Source organism: Amphiprion ocellaris, chromosome 24 (genome assembly GCF_022539595.1).
Source record: "Amphiprion ocellaris isolate individual 3 ecotype Okinawa chromosome 24, ASM2253959v1, whole genome shotgun sequence".
NCBI classification, from domain to species: Eukaryota; Metazoa; Chordata; class Actinopteri; family Pomacentridae; genus Amphiprion; species Amphiprion ocellaris.
In genome coordinates this window covers 9,314,867-9,335,171 of record NC_072789.1, presented here as the reverse complement: position 1 = coordinate 9,335,171, position 20,305 = coordinate 9,314,867, and the positions used below count along the sequence as shown (strand labels likewise).

Here is a 20,305-nt window from a genome sequence, read left to right as displayed (position 1 = left end):
ATGAGGAGACAAAAAAAACAAAAGGTGGTCATGGATTGGAGTCTGGTTTTCACCCTGCTGAGACTTACATGTGTGGGGACGAGGGCAGCCGGGTAGGCCAGCTTGTGGTGCCTCCACATCCAGAAAGAGAAGAGGACGACGGCGGCCAGGCCGATGATGGGAACCAGCGAGTAGAGCAGAGTGCTGAAGAGCTGGGGCTTCTGGGAGAACGGGTTGGAGGTGGCTGTGGGGCGAGAAGCAAGGAAATTAATCCGCTGTTTCAATTCAAATCAGCAAAGTTTTATTTCTGCTTCGTGCTTGACACTTTTTATCACAAATTATGATGTTTGTAATGTAATCTGTGAAATATCAGATTGATATATCCAGTATTTTCCAGGATAATGCAACAGTAACTTTGAAATTACTCATAGTGTGAAGGTAAAATGCTGCATAGATTTAATTAAATACACTTAAGTGATTTAATGGGGCCCTCTTGCCAGGTCATCACTGTAAATAAGAATTTATTCACAACGGATCCTAACTGGTCAAATAAAGAAGAATAAATAAAGAATTGTTGCACAAAATGACCCTATAACATTTTGTTTTCCTTTGTGTAAATAAAGACATTTTGACCAGAAATTGATGCAGAACTGCTGCATAAAAATTTTTGCTCCATCTCTGAGTTGCTTGAAACTTAATTATCATAAACTATTGATATGTTGCAAATTTTAGAGTCATATATTTTCCAGGATAATGCAAACACACTTAAGTTACTGTACAAATTGACTCCATCACATTTTGTGTTTTTTTTTTTGTGTAAATTTGACCATAAATTTATGCAGAAAAGGTGCAAATCAGTACATCAAAATGCACCAGAGCTTAGGTAATTAAGTGTTTGAGGCTAAAAAATGTATATCACCAAGATTAAGTGACTTTTTGTGCATTTTCTATGCTCTGCATTAGGTCACTTGGCTTTTGCAGAAGTACATACAATATTTCATGCCAAATCATCAGATTCTTAGAATAATTTCTGTTCGGCCATCTCAATTTACAAGAAAGCTTTTATCGCACAAAACATGGACATTAAAAAGATATTTGTGAAATTTTAGCCTTAAATATCAAATACTTTCTAAGATCAATTTTAAATTAACTTCAACTTTCAGCACATGCTTTTTACAAATTGAAAATTGAGACTGTTAAAACAAAAATATCCCAGAAACTATGAAAGAAAATTATGAAATTTTTAGGTACTTGCCATTATCTTATCGATTCAGAATGTGTAATGTTGTCAATCAAATAGTATCTGAATATGGATGAGATTTAAAATTGAAGCCGTCATGAAAAATCCCATTTTTGAGCACCAATTAACAAGAAGAATTGATAAAGCAGGAGTCAGCTAGTGCTATTTTCTGACCCATATGTAGCTGCATATCACAAGAAAACGAAACTAAAGATAAAGAATACTTTTAGATATGAAATGCGTCATCACAAAAATGAAAAACTTTCATAGCTCATTGAGCAGGTTTGACAAGTTGTACCGCAAATACAAGAATATTGATAGAAAACTAAGGAAATATTTTAGTTCTTAATATGTAGACATAAACCTCAGTTTGGAGGAGACTTATATTGCTTTTTAGGTCATTAGAATGACATCAGTGAGTGTTTCAAAATTAAATATTTATAGTTTTTGACAAAAGTTTCAAGCGAAACAGAGATGGTCGAGCAGATAATTGCTTTATCTTTAAGGGAACACAACTACAGCAATGAAATATCATCAAATATTCGTGACACTGGCAGAGAAAATAGCAAAGAAAGGCAGAATACAGCAGGTCTGATTGGCCTGACATTGTGCTACATCATCTCTAAGTGCAGCTCTAAACCTGCTTACAGCTTTACTGCCACTGTGCTTAGAGATCGTATCAATGCACACCCACACACACACGCAGGCAGGCAGGCAGCAGGATTAGCAAATCCATCTCGTGACATAACGTAATCCGCCTGCCAAAAATAACAGAGCTCTGAACTCTGTCCGACCCCTGCAGGAGTCGCCGGGTGACGCCTGCTGGCTCAGCCTGTCCTCCCATCACAAGGTGCGACGGTCTGATTCGGCAGCGCTGTCAGAATCGCCGATGCTCAGACGCCGAGCGACCGCCGTCCTCGGGGTGGGGGTGGAAATCGAGGGGCCGGTGGGGCTGCACCAGCTGCATCGTGGGGCTGTCGGGGTGTTTGTGAGAAGTTATTCTCCGGGGAGGTCGGCAAGTTTCGCAAAGTCAAATTTAAAGGAATGGAAAGAGACAGTGGAGCTGTGAAGAAGGGATCGACCGATACTGGTTTATAAGGGCCGATGCCATTTATTGATGATAAAGAAAGGCCAAAAAATGATATTTACAAACATTATATTGCTGTTCTACTCAATTTTCTTAATCTTTCATTATTTTATAAACTTTTATTGTCCACTAAGATCCAGATCTTAAAGCATTATTATATATTGTTTTCCAGACTCTATTTCAGGTTTATCTGTAGCTGTCTTCGAACTTCGTCGCTCGCCATTAGCATAGCCTTAGCTTAGTGGGAGAAGCTAATTTCCTGGTTTGTGTTTCTTGTTCAGTTTTTGCTGCTTGAGAAACAGAGGAAAACAGACAGAGAGAGAGGAGAGGCTGCATCACACTTGAAGCAGGACATCAACTTTCTCAATAATCGGTCAAAATATGCCAATTATCGGTGACACCAATCAGCCAGATCGCTAACTCTCTAGCGTGAAGAAATGGGACACCAGAACTGCTACCAGTTGTTGAAAACACACTAAATATCACGTGCTGGTCAAAGCAATGACATTTCTGCATTTGAAATAATCACAACTGTATCTTCTGACACTGAAACACACCCTGAGAGGCCAGTTATTGTAAATTCAGAGGTAAATATCACCTTTTCGACAGCTAAAACTTCAGACACTTGGATCTAAACAATAATATTGATATTATCTGCAACATTACTTCTCAATAGTTGGTACAATATCAGTTTCTGTCTCATGTATGCAATAAGTAATGTGCAATATTTTATATTCTCATTTTTAAGGTGCAATATTTCAGTTTAATGTGCAATATTTCACTTTCATGTACAACATTGTTGACGTAATGCAAAATATTTCATTTTAACTTTCATCCAGTGCCATAATAATTTCATTATTTCATTATCATGTGTGACATTTTATCTTATCTCTTCTATGAGTTTCTCTATTTCTATTTTAGTCTCGTCAGTGTTGGAACCGGTCTTTCATCTGCTGATTGATTTTGGACTGATTTAAGTTCAGCGCTGTGAGGCTGCTTTTAATTACACCACATTAAGTGAAAGTAAACAGCATGCTCACACATTAGCATCCATAAATATACCCATACTGAGGCGTCTTCTTGCTCACACTTGTTGCAGCAGTCGACAATGAGAAATTCAGATTTACCGGTTTACATGCAAACGGGCAGAGATACTCTTTGCAGTTCCAACTATTGCTTCATTTTGTCCAGATGAGAACATCAAATATGAGGCCCAGACATGTCCGCGTCAAACCTGGATTTGTGACTTTTATTATCGTTCCTCGAATCCTTAAATATTTTTAAGAGCTGAACACCTGGAAGCTCAGGAGATGGCAGCTGTCCAGAACTCAACTACCTTAAATCACACACCTTGCACAAGGCTGGGCCTTACAAGTAAAAGGCTGGAGGTTCTTTGTAAGTTCAATAAAAAGTCATGTTATTGGAATTTTATCCTATTCTACTGCATTTATAGTTATTTTACTGTATATACTGTTGATTCGTTGCTTTATTTCAAAAACTTTGTGTAGCATTTTTGCATTATTTGTGTTTATTTTACACAAATACCTTAAAAACAGTCACCTAAACATCACAAAAAGCACAACGGTAACAAGTTACTTTCAAAACTGAGTCATTTTGCTCATTTTTCTGGTTCACCTGTTACTGAGTGATCCTCAGGGCTTCATTATTTAAAGGTATCATTCATCTTTCTTGCTGATTCTCAATAAAACAGACAGATTGAAGAATATGCTGCTGTGTCTCCAGTGCAGCTGACTCACTGTACATAGCACTAGACGATTGTCCATGCATTAAGTAATAAATTGCTATTAATACTTAACAAAAAGATGAAAAGTTTAGTTGACCCTCTGAACCCCAAAATCCACCCTTGGGTTTTAAGAAGAAATTGTTTTCACAAAATTGCTACAATTACAGCATTTATTACAGCCACAACTGTAAGAACAGAGGCAGATTATTTATTGTTCCCCAGTTCTTGAACTAAACATCTGTCATGCGCTGTTGGACAATCAAATCTAAGCTTAAAATTTTTCCATTTCACCAAAAATCACTTTATTTTCTGTGTCTCATTTAGAAATTCTTTAAAAAATAAACAGTTTGCTCGAATCAGATGCTGTAAAAAATAAATATTCTGTCTTCCTTGCTGCAACTAAAAAGCTTTTAGGCACTCAGCAACAGTTAAGTGACAAAAAATCAGGGACTTTTTGGCTGAACTACAGGCTGTGTTGTCAATTTTTGTGTCTTAAATAATTTTAAAAATTTAACTTTTTAAAAAATATATGATTTACGACTTTGCTATGCTGCACCAAAGACAATTCTGAGTTTTCTCCCCTTCTTCTTGGTTTTCTGTTTCCACAAAAGTGCAGGACTTTATACTGCAGTGAAAAATTAGCGAACAGGGAAGAGAAATGAGACAGGAAAATGCCCGGAAACTGGCGGGAGTTCAGAGGGTTCAATATATGTAAAATGAAGACATTTCAGCAAAGTTTAGTGTTGGAGTTTCAGCTATTCGAAATTTTGACACCAAGATTTTCAATTTAACTGCAAAAATATATTGATTGCTGTATTTGGTTACTAGGATTTGGTTCTAGCTGACCTCTAAAGTAAACTTAAAGACACAAATATAGCAAAAGAACTTGGGGCACAGAATGCTACCTCTAGATGCGACTGCAACGCAAACCGTTTGCAGCCACAGAATGTAATTTTCCGTGGGATACTGCTGTATGTGTGCATGTTGGACTGTACATACTGTAGGCGGTTGAATGGTGCGGGTCGCTCTGCGGGGGCGCTTCAGGGGCGTACAGGAACCTCTCGTTGCACATGTTGCCTTCGCAGCAGCAGAAGAAAACATCGGGACTCTCCTTCCTCTCCACGCACTCGTTACTGTGGAGGACACAGAGGTGGAAATTAGAAACACTCCTCATAACCCTCTCCTCTCTCTTTCCCTTCCTGCACGCCGCAGAGGACATGGAAGCAATTTATTCTTGAAAGTGCGAGCGAGTGACACATCGCATCACCTGCGCGAAACGAAGTGGCACAAAGACATGACGTGATGCAAAAAGCACTCGCACGCACCTACACACGAGCTTCTTCCTCTTGCCGCGACATGAAACAAAAACATTTATAAAATACCTCCTACACAAGCCAACACACACACACACACGCTAACAAATCACACACTCTAACTTTCACACTCACACAGTCATCAGATAAAAGCCAAAGGAAGTGGCAGCCGCCCTCGACTTGCTCTGGACTCTCCAGGGAGGCGAGGCGGCGCCGTCTGAGCAGAGGTACCCAAACTGTGCGGGCTGCAGATTCTACAGCAACTTTATCGCTCAGGAATCAAAGGGAAAGCAGAGCTGGTTCAAACCAGCATCAGATGCCAGGTTGATGTTCCAGCAAAGGCAGAAACTATAATAATACCCTCTATTAATATCTGTTTGCTGTCCTGGGTTTAGACGCTTGGATGCATACATCACTTCAAATCCATTTGCAGTGCAGATACACGCAGAAATTCAGATTCCCTCAGTAATTAAAATTCATCCTTGTGCAAGTCATTTAGACAGAGGAGCACACAAAGGGACAAAAACTATGCTCAAGGTGATTTTAAATGTATTTAGAATTGAGCCGCCATTATGACGAGGTGCCGACTTTGTCCTAATTGAGAGACTTGTGCTGCTGCTTTCTGTTAGGAATGAAAGTACAGCTGTACAGCAAGGATACCTGCTTTGATGAAAATCTTACTATTTTGTGTGTCGTCTTTGATATGCTCTAAATTTGGTATTTTTTATTTGTGTTATCCAATGCAAGGCTCCAAGATCATTGTTTTTTAGACCAGGGTTTTTTTTTTCCAGCTGAGTCTCACCATGAAATGACACCACAGAATTCACATAAAATCATCAGTTTTTCCAGGACAAAGGAATTTTTGGTTGCACCAAAATGATAACAGTTCGATTATTTAGCCTGTTTTGGTAACTGAGATTTAATTTATCTAAGCATAATGGACATTTTTGCTTATAAAATGATCAGAAAAAGGAACCGACTTCAGTTAAATAAGACTCTTTTCCTTTACTGTACATTAACTGGTCCTGCTGTCGTGCAGTCATCCCCCAAAGGCCCATTCAGAGCCAGGAATAACCCTGCATGTTTCATATTATAAAAGAGGATCTGCTGGATGATGAAAGCTAAATGTAAATGCTGTCTGGAGATGAATCTAAGTCAAAAAAAAAAAAAAAAAGTACATTAAAACCATGAATGATTGAACAAAGGCAAGGGAAGCAATTACTGCAACAGCAGTGTGGAAAAAAATAAGGACTAAAAATTAATTTAGGACATTACAAAGATTTTTAAAGCCTGAAAACTAGCTTCTACTTGACATTTCACACAAAGAACAGTTTTTGAAGTTTTATTTTACACAGACTATCTTTCAGATGTTCTTGGATGGATTTTTTTGAGAATTTTCTGCTGGGAAGGATTTTAACCTCCAAATTGTCACTTTTTATTAGAGGCAGAAACTGTAAAAACAAAGACAGTCATGAGATTTTTAACTTTCCTTTGCTCCCTGAATTTTTCATCTGTGGCTTGCCACGCTGTCGGAAAACGTAGCGAAATCTCAGCTTGATTCTGCAAAATTTTATCCAAATTTGATGATTTAAAGTGTTACTTAAAAATGTACTAAAAATGAACTGTTGGCTCTAACCAGATTCTGTAAAAAATTTAAAATTCTGCACTTCTCAATGCAACCAAGAAACCATTTTTGGCGCAGTCGAAACCAAGAGTCAATTTTATGTAAACATATCTAGCTTTCCAATAGTGGTAACACCCATGGGCACAGGTGTTTTTTTCCTATTCTAAAAAAAAAAAAAAAAAATCAAGAAATTCAACTTTTCTTTTTTATGATTTATGACATTCTAAATCTGCACAAAAAGCCATGTTTGATTTCCGTTGACTTCTATTCATGCTTGTGCTGTTTTCATAGGAGGTGCAGGACTTTATATTGCAGTGAAAAATGAGCCCACAGTGAAGAAAAATGTGACAAGAGCAACAAAAGCTTTTTACTGATGCCTCTGCACTGTTGATACAACTGTAATCTGTCAGAGGTGTTGTGTTCAAGCGAGTTTAGCTTGGCTTGTCAGTTTTAAATCCATCTTAAAAGCTGCTGCAGGTGTAGATTCAATTTGAGGAGCATAAAACTTCTATGTGAGTGAAGTGTTTCACAGTGATGCTCAGAATATTGGCTAATTAAATCTACTAGTGCAGAAAGTGTAGCTTTTCTCACTTCAGTTTATGCACAAATGAATCAATAAATAAAAGGCTAAGAGGTGTGGGACTTTATAGTGCAGTAAAAAATGAGCCCACGGCGACAAAAAATGTGACAGGAGCAAAAAACGCCCAGAAGCTGATTGAAGATATGAGGTTTAAAAGCGGCTTTGCTTAGAAAAAAAGTCAAAAAAAATTAAATATGTGTACATGTTTTACGTACCAGTGAATGTGTACATTTGAAAAGCATGTATTTTAATTCCACCACAGGAGAGATTTCTGCATTTTAAAATCCAACACTGTGCAACCCGACTTAGCTTACCTGTCGTAGCAGTTGACGTCGTCCAGCCAGCAGCCCTGCTTTACGATCTCCACGGTGCCGGAGACGTTCTTCCACGTGGCGAAGCAGTGCCGCCGCTTGTCTTTCTCGCCGTAGCATGGCTCGATGCCGCTGCGGTTTGTCCGCTCCTTCTCCCAGCTGGAGTTGTAATAAACGCACTCCTGCGTCTCTGAGCGTCCCAGGATGGCACCTGGAGAGGACGAACAGGGCGTCAGTTAATTAGATTTTTAATTTTCACCGTGAAGGAAGCACCTCTGAATTGTTGACTTTCCTGGAGAGGATAAATTACTCTGTCACGTCGAGCCTCACAAAATTTGCAGTTTTTGGATTTACAACCACCAAGCCTGAGAGATTTAAAAGTTGTTTTCCTACCCTGTCACTGACAAAGAAGATAATTCAGTTTTGTATCAATAACCGGTGGAAGGACATTTCTTTACAGCCTCTCAGTATAAGTTGCAGTAAAACCTTTAGTATCTGGATTCCCAAGTGCTTCAGAGTCAATACACCAATGAAAGCTTTTTTAAGACGAACAATAAAAACCAGGCAGGGACGACAAAAAATGTAAGGTTAGAGAGTAGCACACTGGCAAAGTTGAGAAGTCCGATCTGTTCTGAAACACAAAGCATCTCAGCCAATCGACTCACATCCCCGCCAAAATAAAGAGGACTCTGATTTCCCGTGGATGAACGCAGGCGGCAGGTTTTCGCAAACCGATACGCAGGGAAATAACTCCGTGACAGCTTGTCAGTTTAGCGTTGCTGCTGCTGCCACCACTCATCACCTGTCAGAGAGTTAGTCCAGTTTCGACTGCTGACAAGGCTGAGGAGAAGATGGCCTGCGTTTGCTCGCCTCCCGCCGCTGCAAACCAAACAGGATTGCATCCCACGAATCATTTTGTTTTTGCCCCCTGACCCTCAGTCGTCTATATGCATTTGCTATTCTCGATGCTGTGAGAAACTGCAGTTCTTGACCCAAAAAAAAAAAAAAAAAGAGTCTCAGAGCTGTTTGACTCCTGTATTTATTAAGGTCACGTTTTTTTGTTCCTATTCAGCCAAGCTTGTTGCTCTCTGTTGTCAAGATGTGTGCAACTTGTTTGTGTGGAAAAAAGGTCAGTGTGCCCCAGAAACAGAAGGCAGTTCATGTGTGTAAAATGCTGATATTTGTATTAAAACATTTTTAAAAAGGGATGGTGCAGCAGTTATCATACAACACGTCAAATATGCAAATGGTACCTGATCATCTCTGACAAGCTTGGTGTTAAAATCATTTTGTAGAAGCTGTATTTTGGTTTTCCAATGTGTGATAAATGCAGTTTGTGGTCTGCCACATGAAATGAAAGCGAAACCCCTCCTGAGCAGCGCTGTTAGCAGAGCAGGCATTGTTATTTAGCCATTTAACTCACTGTAAATCCCTTGTATTTTATCATTTCGCCCTTCTCGGATTTGCACTCTTGACCTTGTTGCCTTTTATTTATTGCTGCTTTTAATGTCTCAAAAAGCGCTCCGTAATTTAACAGAAAAGTGCAGGACAAAGAGAGAATAATGCTCCAATTTATGTGATCATTATCCACTCTCCTTTTCCTCTCAGAAGCGTCCCGTCTGCCCCGACCGGTGACAGCAGCTTTCAGAAATTAGGGCTTAGCTTGCGTAATGGAGGTTAACTTTAGAAATATCATGTATTTAAAAAAAAAAAAAAAAAAAAAATGGCTGCTTAAGTAAAGCCAGTTAATGCCAAACGCGAGGCCCGGAAGCGCCGCAGGTCTCTTTTCAGCGACATTAACAGCTGCAGATGGAAGTGAGAGGAGAGTGGCTACTTTGCCGGCAAGTCGAGGTCACCGCGCCTCTTAGCAGCACTGACAGCATTTTTCTCTCGTCAAATCCATTTCCCATGAAGCCCCGAAATATTTCACGGCAACAGGTGCAACCGTGAGAGAGCAAATGGTCGAAGCGAAGAGAGAGGAGAAAAGAATAGTCTGGGCTGACGAGCGACGGACGTTGAGAATGCAGAAATAATTGGTTCAAAAAAATAAAAAAGCGTGCCTATTTACAGTAAAACTAATGATAGATGTGAAAAGCTGCATGTAAACATGGATGCAAAATATAAAACCAGAGGGAATAACCACAGAAATGCATATCAGCTTGTGGAAAAAACTAAAAGATTTGCCAAAATGTGCAGATAAGCATAAAACAAACAAAAAACGATAAAACAAAAGTTAAAATTCCATTCATCTTGAACAGCTATAACATGAAAAAGCAGTTTATCGGTTCTTAGAAGTAAACGTATTTTCACTTGTTATTTGTTTTATTAAATATATATGTTTGGATTTAACACAGACAGTGCAGTAAAGCTTAAATGTTCTTTGATGCATTTTAAAACTGTCTTGCTTAATTACAGTAATTAACGACAAAGGTTATGTTCAACATAGTACAGCATCAGAAAATGTCTTATTGTCTTATGATTATTTCTGTAATTAAAAAAAGTCAGAATTCTGTGATATCAGCTTCTTAAATTTGAATATTTTTTGTTTATTTCCTCATTTGTGACAGTAAAAGTTGAATTTATTTGGGACATTTGTCATCTTGGAAAACACTGATGGACATTTTTCCCCACTTTCTGACATTTTAGAGACCAAACAAATAACTTATTAATCGAGAAAATAATTTGTTGCAGCCCTGTTGTGCCTATTTTCTACAAGACTACGCTATCTGCATCAAATTAAGGGGCTATAAATTGTGAGCTAGCTTCTAGAGCTGGCAAAATTAACTCTCTGAAAGCAGTTTTCATCATAAACTACTGCCAAGAAGCCCTTGAGCAAGACACAGACATCTGCAGCGAGGATTATATGTGAGGAAAAGCCATTGAAAAGGCGAGTCTTCCTATCAAAACCATTATACAGCTGCATGAACAGAGAAAAAAACACTCCCTCAAGACTAACAATTTATACTGTGCTGAGCCCGAGTGCTGGGTCTGAGCCTTTAGATATCCCATCATGCCTTTAGGTTGTAGTTTGGCTCCAGTCGGATTCCAACCACATCTGGTGGTTGAGAAAATAAAGATGTTTTGCTGTGACCAGTGATGAATGATTGAATTGGAACTATATTTTCCAACCACAGATCGCCTAAAGGCAACGACAGATAAGGAAACAGATTTGACATCTTTCTTGAAAGTTCCTGTCCTGAAAAAACCTCCTCCTAGGATGAGTTTTGAAAATCCCTGGTTGTGTTTGTCGGATTTATCCACTCCAATCAGCCCTGTAGCAGTTTAAGCATTGCAGCGCATGGCTTCTAGTACTTCCATGCTTCCTGGTAGGGGATGAATGCGTCGCTCCCCTCGTGGGAACTTGAGGTGCTAATGATGGAGAGCTATGCGGAGGTAAAGCGGAAGGTTAGCTCATTAGCCACTTCTGGTGTAACAGCATTAGCCATGCTAGCGTCGATCCCCACGGACTTTCTGCCACGGTGCTTGGAATATGCATTTCTATTTTACGCGGAGCGATTTACAACGAAGGCAGAACCATCGGCGTCATAACAAGGAGCTCATAATGAGTGTGCAGAAAACAACGGGAACAAATACTGTAGGATAATTAAAAGCAACATGAAGTCAGGTTTTAGCACAAAAATCATAAGGAAAAATGCTGACTATTGGACCCAATAATCAGGAAGGTCAATAATTGGTCAACTCCTCATTTGATAATTGTGCACATGCTGATTACTCCTTCCAGTAATCAATACATCACTGGGCTATTAAAATAGTTAATTTAATTGCTTACTCCACCAATCCTTGATGTCGGTGTAAGACGCTTTGTTTCACATTAATGACGCCTTCCATCATTTATGCAAAGCCTGGAATCAAACCACCATTTCAAGTCTTGTACCTCTAAGTTAAAGGCTTACAGGGTAAACCGAGGAAGTGTATGCACTAAGACAAACTTAACCCTATGTAAATCGACAGTAATTGATGCATTTCTAAATAAGACAGTCCTCAAACTCATGAAGCAAGACAAAAAGCCTGTCGTCTTTGTTCTTCAGCCAAGGCAAGCTGCAACACCTCAACAGCTCCATTGAGAACGCCTCCATTCAGGTATTACACTGTGTCTGAAAGAGCTGTGAGCCATGTGAACTGCAAATACAGCACTCCATTGTAAATACAGCCGAGCTCAAATCAATCACTTCTCTGAAATGAGGTGACAGTGGAGGCCGGCTGCCTATAGCGCCGTGTGCCAAAGGTGGGCAGTGTGCTGGATGTGACGGATATAAAGCAGAGAAATCAATCTTCTGACTAAGTCGCAGCTCGGAGTTCGCTAAAGCGGATAATGTCACCGAGTGCACAGCCGACACGAGCCATTGTGCAAGGACATACAATGGGGCTTCCACCCACAAGCACACAACCAGGCAATAAGGAGAGAAGCCTCTTTTGTCTCTGGGAGATATTTCACGCGTGGAAATGTCAAACATGAGTGGCACCGGGCTCGCTTTGTTTACCGTAAAAAGATCTGTTGGAGAGACAAATCAAGAAAAGTGAAAGCCGGGTGACTAGCGTTAATGCGAGGTCGTCTTCTTAACGACGACGCTGCAAAACATATATTTAATTCATTACTAAATGAAAATGTCAGTGTCGAAACAAAAGAAAACAAGCTAAACAATAGCGGAGGAATAAAAAGGAGGTGAATTAAAGTGGCTGAAAGCAGCAGTAGACTATTTAGTCTTAATTAACATGTGTAGTTAATTGATAATAATGGCTGACTGTTAGGCTAGGCTGGAAGGTAAGCTCATGCGGGGGGTAAATGGGAAAAGAAACATCTATTTAAATGTACTATTGAGCGAGTGCGTCATTGCGAGACCACTTCCAAGAAACTCCAAAGACTTTTTTTGATGTGCTTAATTGATGATCTCCCTGGAAAACAAAGCTTTGGCTTTGCTTTACTTCAAATATTCTCTCAAAAGATTTACTATTCTCGTGTAAAGAAAAGACCACAGAGCATTTCACAAAGGCGCATCTCTCTTTCTCGACCATACAAGAGATTTATCAAGGTTAACCGCGACCTACTTTAGTCGCGGACATTTCTGCAACGTCTAAACACCCGACCCACTTCTCAATTCACTGGGGCTTTTTTATTGAAAAAAAAGAAGTGCTCCTCACCCCTCGCTGGCTGCCTGTCCACTCCTAAAATTCACTCTGACATTTTAAATTTTACATTTTTGCCACTCCGTCCCACAGTAATTAAGCTCCCAGTTCCTCCGGCACCGAAAATAAACTTTCAGGATGCGACCGCAGACTGATCAGATAAGACCGTTAGATTTTTTTTCCTAAAGAACAATTAGGCTGCAAACAGGGGACTTGATTCACCAGAGAGAGCGTTATACGAAGATGGAAAAGACGGCAAACCTGGCAAGAGATGCTGTGACCGAAGGAGATTGCTGATTATCTGTAGCCGGCATTGAAAATTCAATCTTTCGTTTGGCGGCCAAGCGGTCACATTAGGTGGAGGCAATTCAGAGAACCTGAATTTGAGAGTTACAGTGGAGGCCCCGACACCGAGAGCAGGAAGACGTATAGGCCGAAGCTTTCCTCTCTGAAAGCTAGATGCACTCGGACAGACCTGAAGGCTGACGAACTGCCAAATAGCTGCTAGCCCAACTTCACCTGAAGGAAACCAAATCCACCAAACTGACTCCAGGATCATGATTAGCGAATTCGCAAACACATCTCGTTCAAGTAAAATCACAGGTATGAGAAAACGGGACACAAACTTTTTTTGGTTTTAGAACAGAAACAAGTCACTTAAACAACCTCAAACTGTAAATACGCAAAATACAGTAGAAAATGTCTAGTTTCAGCAACAATTAACAATTATATTAAAATTTTTAATATTCTGCAACCAAAATTTAGCATTTTTGTATTTAACACAGACAGACAATAAGAAGTTAAGTAAAGCTGCTCCATGTTACATATTTAGATGTTTTATTTCCCATGAAATTAATCTTTTCCCACCTTAAAACAGCATTATAATGTGCAACACTCCTCACTCGGAGCAGCTTGAGCACACCAGCTCATCTGCAGCTCTGCTTCAAACACTGTAAAACTACTCGTCATGCAAAATAGCAAGTTGTAAATTTGGAATAACTGAGCCATACATGTTCGAATCAATTATTTACTTTGTCGATTAGTCTGTCAATTATTTTCTCTAGTATCTAATCACTTGTTGGGTCAATAAAACGTCACAAGATGTTAAAAAGTGTAATTAGTCTTTCGGAAAGTCCAAGATGATGTGCTCAAATGTCTTTTTTTTGTCCACACTCAAAGATATGCAGCTTATTGTAGAGGAGTTAAAAAACTGAAAACATTCTAATTTAAGAAGTTGTAATTAGAGATTTCTCACTTTCTTATTAACAAATTACTCAAACCAATCAATTACCAAAATAGTTAGCAATTATTTCAATAATTGACAGCTAATCAATTCATTCTTGCAGCTCTAACCAGTATTTTCATTGTAATAAGTGCACTTTTTTTTTTAGCTATTTTACCCTTATTTCCTTAAAAAAAAACTGTCACCTGTCTGTGTAAATCCCAAAATACAATGTTTTGTTTGAAGAGTATTGAATATTTTTGGCCCTTTCCATTATTTCTCTGATGATAAAATAGTGAAACATGATCATAAACCAATTCTACTCCAAGTATTTCCTCTTATGAGACAGTAAGTAGCCTGAGCGGCGCACAAACTCACTTTCTTACTCGAATGACATGTCAACCAACACTTCCACGTAAAATACACGCCAGGCTTCCACAGAGGAAACTAAAATCACAAGGGAGGCCTACATCAGATCCTGTGTACTGGCACGAGCCTCTTTATTAGCAGAGTGAGAGGGTTACGAGGCAGCAGAGATGGTTCTGGTCTGATCCACGGCCAGGCCAGAGAGGTGCATGCTGGGTGGGAAATGACCACCAGCCACCTGCCAAATGTTACAGAAAATTCGACTAAGCCACTTTGGCAGGTAGCCAGCACACGCCCGGAGGTTTTGTTCTGCAAAACTAAAGCTGGCTGGTGAAACAGATAAAGTGTCTGATTAATTTAGGAGTCCTTGAGCTTGTGGCAGAAGCAGTTTTGTCCCTCAGAGTTTTAACAGCAACTGTAAGGAGAGAAACAACAACATCTGCCAAACAGGCAGCACATTTTAGCCTCGCAGCGCAGCTTTAAATAAATAAATGTATGTCTGGCTCCTCTCCACCGCCAGTTGTATTAGCACCACAGTGATTCAGCCTATATCGTGTTCAAGAAAGCTTTGCAATTTGTTGTTTTCCAGTCACATGGGAAGTAATGCCTTCACGTTTTTGGTTTCACTGACAGCTGATCTCTGGGTGGTGGAAACAACACCGTAGCAAGCTCCAAAAGAAAACTGAATGCGTTCAGAAATAAAAGCAAACTAGCACATGTGAGTTTATTACCAGTCGATAACTGGATAAAAATGTGACATTACAGACTGAAGAAGTGTCCATCAGGTGAGCTTTTCCTGACAACTGTTAAGGAATCCAGGAACTAATATCCAATTTCCTGGCTGTGGACGGTCACAGGGGCAGGCTGGACTGCACTCTGCTCTGTAGCCTCATAATGAAGTGGCATTTTGGCGGGCCTGGCCTGCACTCAGCACTGCGTGCACTGAAGTAGGTAAACAACTCATTCATCAAGGCTTTTTTTGTGTGCCTGCCAGGAGCAGGGATTGTTCGTTATGATGGAATTTGTTCTAAGGATCAACTTATCATCCGCGTCCGGGCAGAGATGAAATAGATTTGAGGTGATGTATGGCTGTTTTGGACGCTGGCTTGTGTGGGAATCTGTGCTGAAAACAAACGTGAGTGATGATTTTTTGAATAGCGTTGAATAAAGAAGTCCACAGGTCAGAATGCTCCGTGCAGACTTGGCCTCTTGGCTTCACAGCAATGCTTGTTGTTGCTGATGCAATTTGACACTCCTCTGCCACATAACTGATTCAACACACAACTAAATACAGCTTTTGCGTGTGAATAATCACATAACTTTAGCAGAAAACTTCTAATCATAGCAGCGTGAAGACCTTGATGCATTTACAGCAAAAGGTTTTCCATGTACAGCAATAGCGGCTTTTTTAAATGGTACTCGGCAGAGCAGTGAAATGAAAACCCAGTTTAGACTTTAAATAAAAAGAATAGTTTTATTTAATAGGTCAAGGTGGGTTTCAGTAGGCAGGTTTTGGAAGCTGACAGGTCAGGTTTAAGCTCCACCTCTCAATAAATCCATTTTAAATTTGGTGTTTTATCATGATAAAATATTTCATTTTAGTCTATATCAATAGTTATTCATTATCCATTTCAGTAAAAAAAAAAACTACAGATATAAAGAGTTTATCTTGAATAACCCTGCACTAATGTTTCAACTTCAGCAATTGCACTGCAAAAACTTAGAGCAGAAATTGTTATGAATATTTGTTCAACGTGAAATTTTAAGCCAAAAAAAGAACTATACTGGCCAATATGTTCAGCAAAAATGACGAGCCATTATTAAAATTAGCCCACTTTTAAACTTAAAGCTGATAAATCTATCATCAAAAGAGTTGTTGGTGACAGGAAGAGCAACAAAGGGGCTCCATAATCAAGAGATATGATGAACTTTTTCACTAAAACTCCATGTGTCTTTCTGTAATGTCCCTGCAGGATGAGGAAAACAGATTCCTCATTAGAGCTCAATGTTTGGAGGAATACAGCAATCACAAATCCTGCAGGTCTGAGTGTAGATTTTCTCAGTAGCCGGGAGATTAGGTTAAAAAAAGTAATTTTAGCAAACTAAATGTAGCTATACTTCCCCACATCTGCCATCAATTCCTTTATCCCTGACTCCAAAACGTGGGCACTGCTGGTTAGATATGCATCCCACCACTTGCCTTTAGGGCAGCTCCTGGCTGCCTTGGATAAAGATTTTTTACACCATTTATAGCTGTTTGACTATCACAGGCATTAGTTACCTGGGGCAGCATGGGAGACCACTGGCCCTCGGCGTGGTTACCACCTGAGCGTATATATCCTGCACTATTTTGGACTCTCAAATCCCACTGCAGCAAGTCTGATGAGGTGCTTAGTCTTGGTGCTTAATCAGGAAGATGTGAGAGAACTTTATCATCCTTGAGTAGCTGATAATCATAAAAAAAAATTATAGAAAAAGATGTGAGAAGATGGGAGTATAGACAGGTCCAGAGACAGATGAGGGCTGCTCTTTGCATGAAATTAGTGCAAATTAGGGGAGTTATATAATTGCATTAATTCAGTTTTTTTCTCTCCGGCAGCAGTGCAGTGAAGTCTGTGCACAGAGACACTATTTTACAGTAGACAGTAATTTCACAGAGCTGCCTGGGTCTCGTGTTAATGCTCAATCAGATGGTGTCGTGACACGGCAGGGGTGGTTGGGTTGGCTCGGGTGAGCCAGCCACAAAGACTGCACTCTTTCCACGGCATGGAGGAGGGGGGCATTAAAAAACCACCGCACTCAGCAACTGAATCCAATCCCTTTAATCCTCGCTGGTATGCCCGAGCCCATTGGTCTCCGCCTCAATTAGCGCTGATGGAGCCAGTTGCCGGACAGGTCTGGGGAGCACCTGGGTCTCCTGCCATGAGTTGCCGCAGACTGTGGCGCTTCTGGACAAGGAGCAAATACCAGCGTCATCTCATGTGCGTAATGGGCTGCAGCGGGCCGCCGCATACCATACATTCTCTACAGGACGAGCAATTTAAAACGTCTTGTTATCTCTAGCAGGGTACTGTAGAAGGATCTGCAAAAAAAAAAACCCTATCCCCTCTGCACTTGGATTGTTTGGATTTATTTGAAGGGTGTGTTAAGTGCCACTTGGGCTTAAAGCTCAACTGTGTATTGAATTTGCAGTGATATTGCAATATCGCAGAGCCTGCAGCATGGGCATTTCAATTCATTTCTATAAAACAAGCAATCAATGAGTGGAGAATAAAGGGGGCAGGAGGGAGCGAGGCACCAGCAGAAGGAGACTGGCAGACAAGCCATTATATATGAGATTGGTTCTTTGTGAGTCCAGAGATTTCCCATAATCCACTGCTGTATGGCTATTGAGTGTGCGCCCGTCGCAAGGTAATGCAGATGCACAAAAAACCCTTTAAAAACAGTATCAGAATTCATAAAGTAAATGCAGTTTCTGTCAGTGTAATCAAAATATGATATCATGTTCACCGTCTGCAGCTTTGCAACGGAGGAGAGAAAGTCTCAGAGAAGTAAAAGTGTACAGAAATACACTGTGGTCAAGGTTAGCCCACACTAGATCACAGGCTGCTGCTGCTGCTGATGTGTGGAACTAATGCACCGCCCCGTTCTGAGTCATCTCACATGGCCCTCCAAGACATGTTGTCTGCCGTTCAATTATGTCCACTGTTTGCACTCTCCAGCTTCGCATTTGTACAAGGCAAACCAATAAACGTTGGGAGTCAATAAATCCGCCCCGTCCTCCTTCTTTCATCCATCCAGCCATCCGACGACCTCGCAGACTTCCTGCCTCATCTTTATATTTAGTGTAAACTAATGACACACACTGGTCACGAGGCACTGCCGGCCAAAATAAAACACCAACACTTGTGTATTTTTAATTGAGATTAGATTACAGGTGCAGATTCTCCCCCTGATGCAGAGAATGGCCACACAGGGTATATAGTTCCGTTTATCAAGACCAGTAATGATGACGCAGTGATTGCAAAACGCTTTCCCGTTAGCACTACCTGGGAAGAAAAACCTGTCAATCATTAAGAGCTTCAAGACTGAACAAATCCCCTCTTCACCTCTCTGGCATTTCAGCCGGAGCTTGATGCTACAAGTGAGCCGCCGGTGTCAAAAGACAAATCAGCGCCAGGAGCTGAAAGGCCCACTACTCTTGGCAAAAAAGTAACGACAAGCGCTTTTATTTTTTCCGGTATCCAGCAGACCTTCCAACAACTTATTATTCTTCATTTCCGTCGTGTTTTGTGTTCATTAAAGGTCGGCCGAGGCTTTCGCAGCTCACATGCTTGCTGCTCGATGACATTTGAGGTTTAAGCAAAGTGACAGCAGCAATAACGGCGGCGCGATGAGGACGCAATATCACGAGCGTTCACCACCGGCCCACCGAGTCCCCGAGACACCATTACCCTTTAGTGGTTTTGGTGATAAGAGGTTAGCGCGACCTTCATGACAGTGAGGAATCCTGGCAAGAGATGGGCGAAGACGAAGAGGAGGAGGAGGAAGGAGGGAGCGTAAAGCAGGCGAGGACCCTTGAGAGAGCCTGAAACAAGAGCATGATAAATGTACAGCTCGCAGTTTTTAATCAAGGATCAAAGCAGGGCCTCTCCGTCTGAGCAGCCAGCCTGTCTAGACTGAAACTCTCCCAAGCACATAAAGCAACATCTGCAGGATGCATTAATTACAGTAAAGGACCGTTCTGGACCAATCTCTCGGGTACCAACACATCAAGTGGTCTAGACGAAGATAAAAGAGTCCTGTATATATGAATACTTTTATCCCAAAAAGGAATTTAAGGACAGCGATATCTGAAAAAATAAAATCTCCACACTGAAGGTGACGTTGTTCCACTGCACCCTGGACTTTAGCATCTTCCTTCTCATTTGTTTTAATTTGAATCAGTGATGGTTACAATCCATCCGCTTTCCTTTAAAGAGGCACGCTTGGGTGTGCATTTGCATTTTAGGCTTTTAGCTCAAGATGCTCCTATCTTACGAGAATCAAAGGTTTTTCCTCGAGGGCGTGTGACAAGGTGGACTCCTGTAGCGTACGTCAAACAAGTGACCTCTTAGGTGCAAGGTGGATGCCGCTAAATCCACCATGTATTGCCAGAAGTATACAAATATTGATGATAACAGTGGAACCAGGGGAAGGTTTGAGGAACATTTAAATCAAAGTCTACTGTGAAAAAAGCTGACAACTGCTCTGATTACAATATCATCGCTTTCTCCAGGAACAGTGCCGCTCCCTCAGTGTTCTTCCAAGCATACACCTCTGCTTCCTATATGGAGATGAAGGCTGAATTAAATATGTATGTTATTTTAGTCCCGCCACTGGCTCTACACTGCTGTTCTAAAAAGATTCTGAGGCCCACAGCATTCGCAAATAATCCTTCTTGCATTCGACCTGTTTGCAGTATCGAATCTTTACTGCTTCAGATGGTGTCAGCCCCACAAAAGTTCACTAAACTGCCTTTCAAATGATTTCCTCTAATTACTTAACCTCTGTACTGTGTTTTCTCTGCAGTGTCCTGTGTGGCAACATTCAGTTCAACGATACCAGGAGCAGGTTGAAACAAATCGCTGCTGCCAAAGAAAATCCCCTCGATAGCAATTATGGTGTTTTGATGATTTTTAATTGGAGTGAAAG

At 40.6% G+C, this 20,305-nt stretch overlaps 1 protein-coding gene across 2 annotated transcripts in view; it reads right to left on the bottom strand.

Moving 5' to 3' along the window:
- The window catches only part of LOC111563996 (activin receptor type-2A), a 59,239-nt gene that overhangs the window by 29,771 nt on the left and 9,163 nt on the right, over positions 1-20,305 (bottom strand). For both annotated transcript variants that reach the window (XM_023263306.3, XM_023263307.3), the window contains exons 2-4: positions 7,882-8,089; positions 5,050-5,183; positions 69-223 (exon numbers count right to left, since the gene is read on the bottom strand). In XM_023263306.3, coding sequence (XP_023119074.1) covers positions 69-223; positions 5,050-5,183; positions 7,882-8,089 — 497 coding nt within the window. The remainder of the gene's footprint in view (positions 1-68; positions 224-5,049; positions 5,184-7,881; positions 8,090-20,305) is intronic.